The 12,807-nt window shown below is 37.8% G+C and overlaps 1 protein-coding gene across 22 annotated transcripts in view; it reads left to right on the plus strand.

Moving 5' to 3' along the window:
* RYR2 (ryanodine receptor 2) overlaps positions 1-12,807 on the plus strand; it is a 722,683-nt gene that overhangs the window by 328,456 nt on the left and 381,420 nt on the right. For all 22 annotated transcript variants that reach the window (XR_010599784.1, XM_065589065.1, XM_065589068.1 and 19 more), the window contains 2 exons: positions 1,516-1,590; positions 6,451-6,607. Coding sequence is in view for 21 of the 22 variants with exons in the window: in XM_065589065.1 (XP_065445137.1) it covers positions 1,516-1,590; positions 6,451-6,607 (232 nt within the window). In the remaining variant the exon portion in view is untranslated. The remainder of the gene's footprint in view (positions 1-1,515; positions 1,591-6,450; positions 6,608-12,807) is intronic.

Here is a 12,807-nt window from a genome sequence, read left to right on the forward strand (position 1 = left end):
CAGCACAAAGAGAGATTACTCCACGGTACCATATTCATTCAGAGAAAATGGGTGAGAATGTGCTAGAAGCTGTTTTCCAGTAGGAGGCTCCTAAATACTGTATTTACATTTCCCAGTTTTTTTCCTGTAGCCTGCTTTCCTCTCCCATTAGCCTCCAAATTCCTCCCACGTGAGCATTCCAGGACTCATCCTTCCCATTAGTGGGCCAGCCAGTGGTTTAGGCCCTTAGGATATCTGAATGATCTTGAGAACGAAAGAGGATGTATGTTGACATAAAACAAATCAGTTCAACCAGAAAGGACCCATTCTTTCAGTTTCACTACATGCATTTCTAAAGATACACCTCAACCCCAATATAACGCGGCCCAGTATAACATGAATTTGGATATATCATCCCAATCCTTACTCAGGCAAACCATCCACTAATTACAGTGTAAATAGTCAATGGGTGTTTTGCTTGAGTAAGAACTTCCAAGATCAGGTCCATTGTTTGGCTCATCAGCAATGCCATCCTAACATATTGCATAGATCATACTAACAGACGAATAAGCAAATGGTTAAAAGCCTATTTCTAATTTAGCTAAAATCCCATTTAAAAAAAAACAAACAAAAAACTCGGTGTGAAATCCTGGCCCTACTGAAGTCAACAGCAGAACTCTCTTTGTCCTTGAGAGGGCCAGGATTTTACCCCCAATGTTAAGGAACTGCCCATGCGCCTTTTCTTGAGGTAGATGCACACAGAGAGGGGACTGCCTGTGCATGGATCTTGGAGGGAGTTATCTGGGTCAGTGATTTTTATTTGAATTTACACAAAACCTATTTTGCTTCTATTTTGACTTACTTTTTTCTCACATAATTTGAAACCTCATTCATTTAGGATGTCAATAATGTGGCTCCCTCTGTTTAACTTGTTTCCCCAACATTTTAGCTTTATCTTTTAGCCCTGGATTAATATTTTAACATTGCTCCTCTTATGCTTTATTTGTCTCCCTTTAACGCCTTAGAGTTGGAACTAGTCCTTCCTTATCTTCAAATAAGTATTTTGGCACATTTGTAACTTCTTGTATTAGTCTATTGTTTTTAAATGAGAAATTTGGACACCACCATCTTACTTCTGGTTTTGAAATATCTATTTTTGAAATATCTATTCAATATCTATTGAATTTTGCTGTTAGGACTATGCAATGTTTTAATCTTCAGATTATATATTTTTTTCTCCTGGCAAATTGATCCTTAAAAACACTGAGGTTTAAATTTTTGAATGTGGTATAAATGTGATAGTAGAAAGAAAGACTTGATAAAATTATGCATTTTAAAAACAAAATAATGTGTATGAACGAGTGGATCAGAACATTTAAGGGACGAGTTATTTTTGAGTTGATAACCATAATTGTTAACAACTGGATTGTCTTGGGGACCTTGAAATTAAAAATCCTCAATTAGCAGAACAAATTGAAACTAAAAGCAGAGATATCAGAATGTTCATCTCAGAATGTTGCTTTGTTTGATTTACAGAACTGTCCATTATGAAGGTGGCGCTGTGTCGATTCATGCTCGTTCCCTTTGGCGACTAGAGACTCTAAGAGTTGCGTAAGTAACAATATGCTAAGAAAAAATATATACAATATAATCAAACTTGATCAGCTGTATGACTTCAGTCAGAGTAGGGTCGGTCTCTAAATCAATAGCACAGTAGGTAAAAACTAGAGGTGAACTTGAAAGCCCTGAGTCAGCAAGGTACTTAAGTGTGTACTTAGCTTCAAGCACATGAATAGTTCCACTGTCTTCACTGGGACTACTTGTGCTTAAAGAGAGGTGTGTGCTTAAATGTGTTGCTGAATCACATCCAGGTTATATTATTCTATTTTAATTTCAAATATTTGTGGTTTTATTTTCCCTTTTTCCAGTCATTTATGGTTATGGACAGCTCCTGCATGGTAGTAATATTCCAATAAGATTTTATGTTACTATGCTTTGTCCCCATAAATGGCTTTCTGATGCATTTAAAAAAGCCCCACATAAACTGAAAAAGTCACACAAATACACACCCAGGTTTTTTTGGCTGTCTTCTGGTTTACTCTGGTTCTATAGTTATAGTTATATTCAGGTTCTTTTGTTACCCAAATACATAGCACTGCTAAAAATGGTATTAAATAGTCACTTTTATGTTAAGAACAAAAATTATTAGACAGCCTGTATTTGAAAGGAAAACATCTGCAAAAGGATGATGTAAAGTTGGAGTGCTTGCTGGGAATTGTGCCTTATTTAGCTGTGACTGTAATATACAAACATGCCTTAAAGTTTCACTCACAAGTATACAGTTATGATAAAATGTGAAGTGACAAATTATCATTTTAGAGACTAAATGACAATAGCTGTGGGGAAGTGTTACACTCTAATGATGCTGTTGAATGTGTGCATGTCATTTAATGGGATGATGTTAAAAGACATTGAATACATATAAGGGGAATGGAGAAATTCCCTCCACTCCCCTTTAGTTGCTTTTGGACTAAATTGTGCTTGAGCGACAGCAGTGAAACCACGTGAGAATCTCTGCCTTTTTGTTTCCAAAACCTTTCTCTTCACATGTTTCAGGGTAGTATTTTACCATCAATGCGTACCACCTGACAAATAATGGCACAGGAACAGTGAGTTATGTTACGATTTGATAGCCTTATGCCATCTCTGGAATTTGACAGGCAATGTGTACAGGCTGCAGGTTTAGAGAACTTGTCAAAAGAATCTGCAATACAAGTCAGCTCTGACAGTAGTAATCTTCCTTTACAAGGAACATGACTGTTACTATCAAAATGTTAAACTTTTTTTTTTGGGTGGGACCCAATTATGGCCAAATTTCAGATATTTTATTTTGTTAGCAAAGGTGTCAGCTTATAACTTTCCAGCTGGTGCTCAGATGTGTGACCTCTTAAAGCCTATTGCTAAATAAATAAATTTATGTGCATCAGTGATTAGAAGTAAATTTTGAATGTATTGAATTGGGCACATGATTTGTGACAAATCAGTCTAATATGTATGTACGTTTGTTATTACTATTAGACAACACTATATTGTTCAACACTTACATGTTTAACAAATAAAGACTAAAATCTGTTTCCTGGCCTGAAAATCTCTCTATCTAATGACTCAGACTTGCAAACACCATGATAAGTAGTGCTGATTAGTGAGAGTAAACCCAATATTTTACATTCTAGGGCTCCAGTCCTGTAGAGATTTATGCACATATCTAGCTTTATCCCATAAAAGTCACTACTTAGATTAATGTCTTTCCAGGCTTGGATTGTAAGATTTTTTGGGGGAGCAAGGCAAACTCTAGTAAGCATTTGAGTATACTACACAGTTTTGTGTGCAGATATGGTCACAGGGTTTCCTGGTACATTACATGGAGTAAAATAATATGTATGTGCATTCTTACTCATTCTTGAAACTTTGAGAAAGGTTACTTGAATCTGGGAGTTTTTATGATTCAACATAGAGAAAATATACAACAGCCCAGATCTATGTGTGTTTCCACTGATATAAACCCTGGCACAGGCACCTGGATAGGGAGGGGGCTTGTGACCACAGAAAGTGGATTCAGTATTTTCTCTGGGAAGAGAATAGGAGAGGAAGGCTTGGACAGAGCAAAAAGATGGGGCTTAGGCAAAGGATAATCAGAGGGGGAAGGATAGCATAGCTGTGACTAGAAAAGGAAAGATCAAGTGATAGATGGAAATGAGACAAAGGCCTGAGTAATTGCAAGGAAAATCCATTGGAATTGGAGTAGCTTAGTGTATTTTATGGAATCTTGGGCTTTTGAAAGATCTTGTTTTATGCTATTCATCTTTTCTTTAGAAGAATATTTCTTAATAAGATTGGTTATAAGACTATTATTGCTATTGCTTCATAAATCAACCCCCCCTCTTTTTTTTTTTACATTTGTGCAGGCCCTGTCACCTACCCATCACTGTTCCCCAGTCCTCCTTCCTTTTCCCAATTTCTCTTTTCTCTTAAAATCACTCTTTCCTCCCACTCCACCCCACCACAACCTGGAACTTGTGCTCTGGCTATCCAGCTTCTTCCCACAAACTGTGCTGATGGGATTTACCATACAAAAGGCTTCTTGTTTTTGAATTCTCTTCACTAGCACAGAACCCCCTGAAGCATTGCATGGCTTTGATTCCGTAGCCAGTCTCAGTATAAATTCACGCCAAACTGTTAGGAATCTTTTGCTACAGAGCAGCTGATGGTAGTGTTTATCATAGACTCAAGCCCACAGACTACTGTGGGCAAAACAGTTAGGCTAAAGAGCTTTTATGCCATTCTGACTGTGCAGAGGAGGCCTTTAAGTGGTCAGAAACAGTCTCCTCAGAGTGTAAGTTAGAGCAGCCCTAGTTTGAGCTAAGGTAGGCTCCTGCATGGCTCCATAATGAGGAGTGCAAAAATATTCAGCCATGTTTGCCTTCCCTGGCCCAAGTGCTGCAACATGATCACTGAGAATCAGGTCCTGAGTCTTTATATGGTTGAATGATGGAATTTTCATGCCAGCTGACAGTTGTATGTATTGGATGTGTTTTCGTAGTGGATGCTCACCTTGCCATATAGAAGACTTAGTGGGGGGAGGGGGAGAATGCATTTATGAGATAGAAATCCTCCTTCCCTCCCCACCAAAAAATCCCACAGCAGAGTCCAACATTTTTACTGTCATAAAAAAAAAAAAGTAGGCTATAGAAATAAACCCTGTCTCTCTAGCATGTTTTAAAACAACCAAGAACCTCCCCAATTTCTTTAAGAAAATGGAAGCCAAGAGGTAACTTACATTGTGAAAATGGCTGCCAAATGTGTTTTCAAGATTTACACTGACAGTATACCTAGTACTTATGAAGAGGTGCTTAAACAAATGGATATTTTTAGTGCATAGATAATAGTCTAAATCTGTTACACTAGTCTACAGTGATAATGACGTATGTGATGTGCCTTGAATAGGACCTAGGCTAGTGTACAGATGCATATGAAACACATACAGGGAAAAACTTTTAATTTATTTTGGAATTTTGTGCTTGGGTTCATTCTAAAAGTACATAAGAATTTACATGTAAGCAAAAAGGGGCAGCAATACAAGCTTCTGCTATGTGGGATAGTTTAGATTTAGTTGAAATAGAATATCTGTAGGTTCACCAATACCAGTCAGTCATATTTGACCCATAAATGATGAGTTTGGGCTGTTTCATACAAAAGTGGAATATTATTTATTTGTATTGTGGTAGTACCTAGGAGCCCCAGTCATGGACCAGGACCCCATTGTGCTAGACACTGTACAAACACAGAACAAAAGAATGGTCCCTTCCCTCCCAAGCTTCCAGTCTAAGTAAAGTTTGAGAGCTCCCCTGAGAGACCAGTGATGGAGGAGTACCTCGACACATCTGGAGTACTGGGGGCTCAGTCTGAAGCAGGGAGTTGGAACCCTGCTCTTTCTGTGCCTCAATTTGAAGTCCACTGTGAATGGAACTCCAGAGTGGGAGCATCCCGTCTTATTCCCCTTTATCTCCTGCAGAATGTGAAGCATATGGGCAGGCTCTTGTTGATTGGTTTTATAATTATTTTCCGAGCAATGTATCTGAGGGCACAGACAGCTGAGCAGAGGAGTGCTCTGGGATGGTAGGTGAACTTAGCTACCAGTGGATAAAATGTTGAAGTGAGGACCTATTTGGTCTTGGCTCATACTTTGGAGCTGAGATCTCCTCTCCTGGATGCAATAGGGTGTCTGTAAAATCCTCTAGTTACTGAAATTCATCTGTGGATAATTTCAGTTTTTCTGTTGGTAAGCAGCCATATCTGCAACAGCTGAATTTTTGTTTGTATAACCAAAGGGAACTAAACTTCCTCTCAAATATCCCGCTGACAGCTCCCTTTCATTATACCTGAGAGGACTTCTCTTGAGTTATGACAGAGTGGCACAGGGGAGAGGCACTGCATATGCAGGTTTCAAGGCGTTCGGATGGTATTTCCTATTGTCGGTGCAGAAAATACAGCTCAAAGAAGTAATCTTTTCTACCAGCGAAAAGATTAAAAAAACAACAACCCCTGTTAAACTGTACTGATGGTGTTCATGGTTCTAATCAAACCCCCCTGTTTCCACTTCTTTGGGACTGGAAAAAACCATAATTCATTGACCTTTTTCTTTTGTCTCAATACTTTTTATTAACAGGTTAATTTAAACATGAGTTTATTGTACCTATTGGAGTGATACCACATCAGATAGCCAAAAGCATTGTAGCTTTTTCTGTTAATACTGTACTGTGAAGGGTGGATTTTGACATTCTGTGCCAACACATTAAAATGATTTTGCAACTAATCTGAATAATAATGAATCTTTAAATATGTTTGTTTGGTCTAGAACATTAAATTTTAAACATTTTGTTTAAGAATCCTCCTTTGAACTTGCCTTATTAGGTGGAGTGGAAGCCACATTAGATGGGGACAGCTATTCAGACTAAGACATATAACAACAGGGAAATATTTAAGCCTCATGGATGACAAGAGTCTTCTTCTTACGGACAAAGAGAAAGCTGATGTGAAATCTACAGCGTTTTGTTTTCGGTCTTCCAAGGTACAAAACAAATGCAGCATTAATGTGCCTGGCAATGTTTGATTTCTCTTTTAATGAGCATTCAAATACATTTAGGGAAAAAATAGAGAAATGAATGACGTGAAGGTGCTACCAAACATCCAATTGTGTTTTTCTCCTTATGGGCCTCTTCTATTATCTGCTTCTGCTTCTGCGTTCAAGCTTTTAGTTAGCCCAGACCCAGTGCTGCACCTTAGGCTTTCTATGAACTGAATGACATTTGTCCATACCTTGTGGCATTTATACATCTTCCACTATATGACTTCGCTGAATCGTTCCTATTTTCCTACCTTTTCACTATAAATAAGGAAATTCAGAATAATAGGATTAACTCCAAAAAGCTATATTACATTATTTGCCTTGGGTAGTGCTGCTTTGTGCTTTTGTTACTCTGCTTACCCAAATTTGAAAAATTTCCAGGTGTCTCTTACAATTTTTCTGGGAACTTCAGTAGTTCTTTCACTGGTTTTAGTTGGTTGGGTGAGATGAGAGGCAGTTACATGATTGTTTATTTTAACTTAAATGAAGAAATCAGTTTTATTGAATTAAATGATTTATCTGTAAAGCTAATCTACATTTAGGATAGCTGAAATTAGGTATTCAGCATTTTAAAATTTTTTGTAGGTACTTCAAATTAGGGAAGTACATTTTTTGTGTGGTGGGTGAACAGTTTAAAATGTGCTATGACTCAATTTGTGTTTGCAGTTGCAGCCTAATATCACTGAAAATTTTAGTTTTCCGAAATTAGTACTTTGTTAGTTATCCTTTACAATGTTTGCTTTTTGTTACAAATTTTAACAATTTTATTAACATTTCTGTGGGAATTTTCCTTAGATATTGTATAATTTCTTCTATTGTACACGCAGGGTCATAAACAATAATCAGGCACCTGAAATCGGGTATATATTTTTTTGTGTAATCTGGCGTTGGGGATTTTTGTTGGCTAGATCTGGTGGCTATAGTTTGTGTGCTCAGACAATGGCTTTCTCTCTCCCAATTAGAAAAAACATTGTGAAAAAGAGTGACCGTAGAATCCTCAAACATTGCAGGAAAAACAGTGAAATCCTGTTTATACAAAATTCTTAGGGGAATGCTCAAAAGCTTCAAATAAATGATGATGATTTGGGTGGAAGAGAAGCTAGCTTGTGGGCTTTGAAAAAGTTACATTCTGGTTTGAGATCCTCATCTCTGCCCTTGCCCCTTTTTGCCACTCTAGACAGAGAAAAGGGTCCTGTGGTCTGATCCTGTATTCCTTACATGGGCAGAAATTCCATTTAATTTAGTAGAAGGTACACCTGTGTGAAGGCTTCAGCCTAGGGAATGCTTCATGTGTCTTGATTAGTTAAAGTACTCTGCTTATTGAGGCATTTTAATCTTCGAGTTTCTAAGGTTTATACCATCCAATTTATTGAGAGCTACTTCCTTTATTTTTAATCCCAGTGTTTAGTAAGCTTGCATCAGTTGTTATGAATGCAGAGTTTAAAGTCTGGCTGGTAGTTAGTAGTGGGTTTTAAGCTATTATTTGAGAGGCAACCCAAGTTTTAGAATCTTTGGAGGCCTCAGGTCAAACGTTTTGATAATCTGTTGTTAAAGAGGAGCATCTATCATTATTACTGTTACTGAAGGGCAAAATTGTGGCCCATCTTTGTGTTGCCTGAAGAGAGCAATCGGGGCTTAACATGTTCTCTTGTGCTTGTGTTGACTATTACTGCTTCCTGGCAGCAGGGGGAAATCAGCTCCTCATATTTTACATCCCCCCCCCTGTGTGGGAAGGAGTCATAACTAGGAAAAATCTGGAATCTGTCTGTCTAACTATAGTGGCACATTGGGGAGCATATGCTGCAGCTGGTATAGAGCTGGCACAATTTACTCCTTCCCAGGAGCAGTGGGGTGAACAGAAGGTGATTGTGACTCCCCTAGTCAGTCTCCTTCTTGGGCTGCTTCAGGGATAGCCCGACAACCTGCTGGAAAAGTCACATTGGGAGATGACCTCTGACTTGATGTTAATTTTGTGATAATCAAATTTTAGACCAAAATCAGACCATTTTAACTATCCACTGTGGAAGAGTTTGGGGAGAGACCATAGGGCGTCTGTACTTAATTGCTGAAAATGAATTCATTACACTTAGTTTGCGACTCAGATCTTGTTAAATTATGTCATGTTTTGCTGTGAAATAGAGTTGTCAGGCCTCAGATTTAGCAGTGGAGGAAAAATTAACCCAAAGTTTACAGATATCTTGCTCTACGGTAACAAACTTAAGTATGGTCAAATCATATCTGTCCCAGAATGAGTTCTTTAGAGGAGGGAAGTCTGGAGTCTCTTTTGCCTGAATGCCCATAGAGAAAGCAGCCGTAATTTTGCTTTGTGCTCATGGGCCTGTAATACTAGTCAGCTCAGAAGGAATGTATCTGAGTAGGAGATGACCTTGACTACCTCTACAGTGACAAACATCAGCAGGAGGAATATGTCAGGAGAGACAACTATACTTTTCCTAAAGGTGCATCAAGTCCTGTTCACCCTCACTCCAGTGCTTCTTTGGTTATAATGTCTCTGAGGTACACACCTGTGCCTCTGTGGGTAATGACTAACTGCAGGTGCAATTGAGAAAGCACTGTTATGGCTTGTGTTGTGAATTAAACACAAAATGTATGGGGCTATTTACAGTTTAGACATCAGGATCCAGTTTTGATTGACCGAAGGAACTGAATAAAAAAATAAACAGATCAGAATATTCTCTTGTATTAATGTTCTTTAAACATCTCAGCAAAATAAAGAAATGTGATGCCCAAAACTTCATCACACATTAGTTAGAATTTTAATTTGAAAATTGATATTGTGAACAATAAATAGCATTTTCACATGGGAAGGATTATTTTCTGCAAGTCATGTTTTTGACGAATTATACATGTTAAATAAAACCGAACTAAAATGCATTAGGTTTTTAAAATAGTTTATTTCTTATTTTAAATGTGCAACCATTTCTCCTCCGACACCCAGGCCACCAATATATGTGAGATACTGTCCAAACCACTTAGTTCTGATCCATATGTAAAGTTCACAGGCATTCAGATCGGTGGATTTGTTTTATGCCCATTTCTGTTATATACTGTATCTAAATCTTTGTGAGTTCCCTCTTTCTTTCTTTAATATTTCTCACAAACAATTGTTTCAAGTTAGTAATTCAAACCAGTACTGACGCAGAATTCAGTAATGGTCAAATCTTTTATATGTATCTGTTTATGGGCTGCTGAATGACATAACTGCATCCTTTAACGTAGCTCGGGAATATGCAACTATCCTCTACTAACTAAGGATGACAGATTCAAGACTAATGGGAAATTCTCCTATTTATTGTGTGAGGTTGGTCAATATTGTAGCTTTTAGCACCAGCTTGTGGAAGCTGTGCAATGGACATAGTCAAAGGGATAATCTCAAGTTTTCAGAGAGGGCACATTTTAAATAGTTTGTCCTGATGTTTTAAAAATTCCTTTAAATAAATAAATAAAGAATAAGTTTGGGCCTTTCTGCCTACTGTTGTGTTTTATAAGGATCATTGGGAGGTCCTGGGAGTAACATCCAACATACCTGGGGCCACCAGTTACCTTTGTCGTGCACATGCCGGCCTGGAGTTTGTTCAGTTTCAGCTTTGCTGCTGTCACTGGTAAATGCTCTTGCAGAGCCTGGGGAGGAGCATTCAGGTGAGAGCTCTATATGAGGGCGGGACACCTGACCAATGACAAACCAGGGAAGCTAACTATACACATATTCACAAGGCAAACAAACTGGGGAAAAAAGAGATTTTCTGTCTGAGTTGCGGTAATCTTCAGTGGTGCTTGCTGTAATAGCAAGAACAAATTTTTCAGTTGGAAATGTGATTTAGAAGTTGACTGGGTCTTTCTAAGGGTTTTTTCCCCCAGTCACAGCTCAAAAGAGAAATTAAAACTTCTATCCGCTACAGTGCAAACTGAAGATGTAACTAAAGAACGCTGTAATTGAAAATCTGCCATGGGAGAGAATATGGAAGTATACCCATCTATCTATATCTAGATGCTTGAGGCAATGTTCTTTTGGCTGCTGAAACAAGCACCAGCTCTTTAAGGAGTCAGGTGCTTGTTTCTAAACAGACTTGATAAAGCAGAAGGAGTTCCATGGTTTCTTAGTCGAATTGCTGGATTGTTGGCTGTAGCTACACAGCTTCTTACAGCCAGGAACTGGGTCTTAAACTCTGCCTTGTCAGATGCCATGTCCCAATGTGTAAATGCCCCCATCAAAATGTATAAAACAATGATCAGCCTATAGTAATGAACTGAACTATTGAGTAAGGACTCAGACATTAATGTAAAACACAAGTTTAATAGAATTTTTTCTCTTGAAATAATGTAAGCAAACAATTCTAATTGTCAATAAGGCTGATAGAATGTAGAGGCTATTGCACTATAGCACACAGCTGTCTAGGATTACTTCTAGCATTTTCCATAGAAGAATAAAAAACTAATTCATGTAAATACCATCTTTTAATCCAATAATTGATCATGTAAAGTAGATTTATTTTGATAGGCTGATTTTAAAATTGCTGCATTCCTAACCCATTGAAAATTCTTTAGGGGGTACTTAGGCACAGAACACTGAGTACTTGGAATCCCAAGAAGTGCTTGAAATATCCTTCTCAGGACATGCTAAACAAAATACAAACGCTGCAGCAGACAACCTTAATTTCAGGGGAGGCTAAACACATACGTAAAGGAGAATTGTAGTGGGATTCAGATTATTGAACTGCATGAGGGAACTAAAATACATTTGGATGATCAGAAGTTTGGTTACTCCACAGTCAGCAGAACATTGGAGACATGTTGGCAGGTTCTTAGTAAGGGAGGTTTGAACAATCTCATAGGCCCTGCTTCTGCAAGCTGTTCCATATGGATGTCCTTTTGGCTTCTGGGAGCAGAGTCTGCCAGAGTGGAACAATTTGCAGGATTGCAGCCCTAAGTAAGTAAGCAAAACTGCCATAAAATATGCCTTTTACAGTAGTTTGAATGTGTGGAGTTTGTATATTGTAAATAAGACTTTGAAGTATAACCAGCATTTTCTTTCTGTGTAGTGGAAAAATATCATTACATAATAAATATTCAATTTTATCATATTTCTTCTTTCCATACAAAAGTCTCTTCTTTTTCTCCCACTAACTTTTAAACACCCCCAGGTTTTTGAGTGGGCTGAAATATGTCAATTTTAATAAAATGCTGCATTATGATACACTTGTAAGTATTACGCATCCAGTCTGACTCTCTTTTTAAAAAAGCTCAGGAAATCCATTAAAATGTCACTTGAAAACACAAGTCATACTTTAGCTTTTTATTCATTGACATCTGATAGAATGTCAATGTCAAAGAAATGCCACAAAAATTACAGGAAGGGGATGATGATAAAGGGTAAAATTCCAAGAGTAAAACTTAATTATGTGAATCTTTAGTATGCATATTGCACAGGCACTATATAGAAATATTGAAGTAAAACATACTTTCAAGTCTAAGTAGGTTGAATCATGCACATTCAACACTGATATTAAGATACAATTCTATTACGTTAGCCTTTAAAAGTACGAAGTGGTGTGCACAGAAAAAGACTTGTATTTATGATGTCCTTTTGGGGAGAGTTGTTCACCAGGCTCAATTTTGGAAGATTCTGTTAGAATTGTTCAAACTAAAATTGTCCAGTTAAGATGGGTTTATGGTTGCTTTACTTCACTGGAGTGGAGCATACCAGTGAATTCAGTTCTTTGTATTCTGATTTAATGAATGGATTGTGAAGAATTCTGAACTTTAGCATCGTTTAGAAGTTGGTGTGCTGACAATGTCACAAGTGTGATCTCAGTAGGGTGGAGATATAACTATGCAGAGCTCTTGCTTTATAACTGTAATAAAGTTAATCACACTGGGAAAAATGTCCAGTTGTTGCGGGGGAGGGAGGGAGAATAGCATGTGATCATGTAATTAAGGGCTGTATCATTACAGATAAAGTGGCATGGGGTCCTTCACAATGTGGAGACTGTCCCAGCATGCATCATACCACTACCAAATCATAGTGTGATAATTGCAGCCTTTTCTCAGACAGCAATCCTCTCTGATGAGCTGGTTTATATTAGATCATATGATGAGTCCCCTGTACCTGTTTAAACTGTCTG

The sequence above is a fragment of the Chrysemys picta genome, chromosome 3 (genome assembly GCF_011386835.1).
Source record: "Chrysemys picta bellii isolate R12L10 chromosome 3, ASM1138683v2, whole genome shotgun sequence".
Taxonomy (NCBI): Eukaryota; Metazoa; Chordata; order Testudines; family Emydidae; genus Chrysemys; species Chrysemys picta.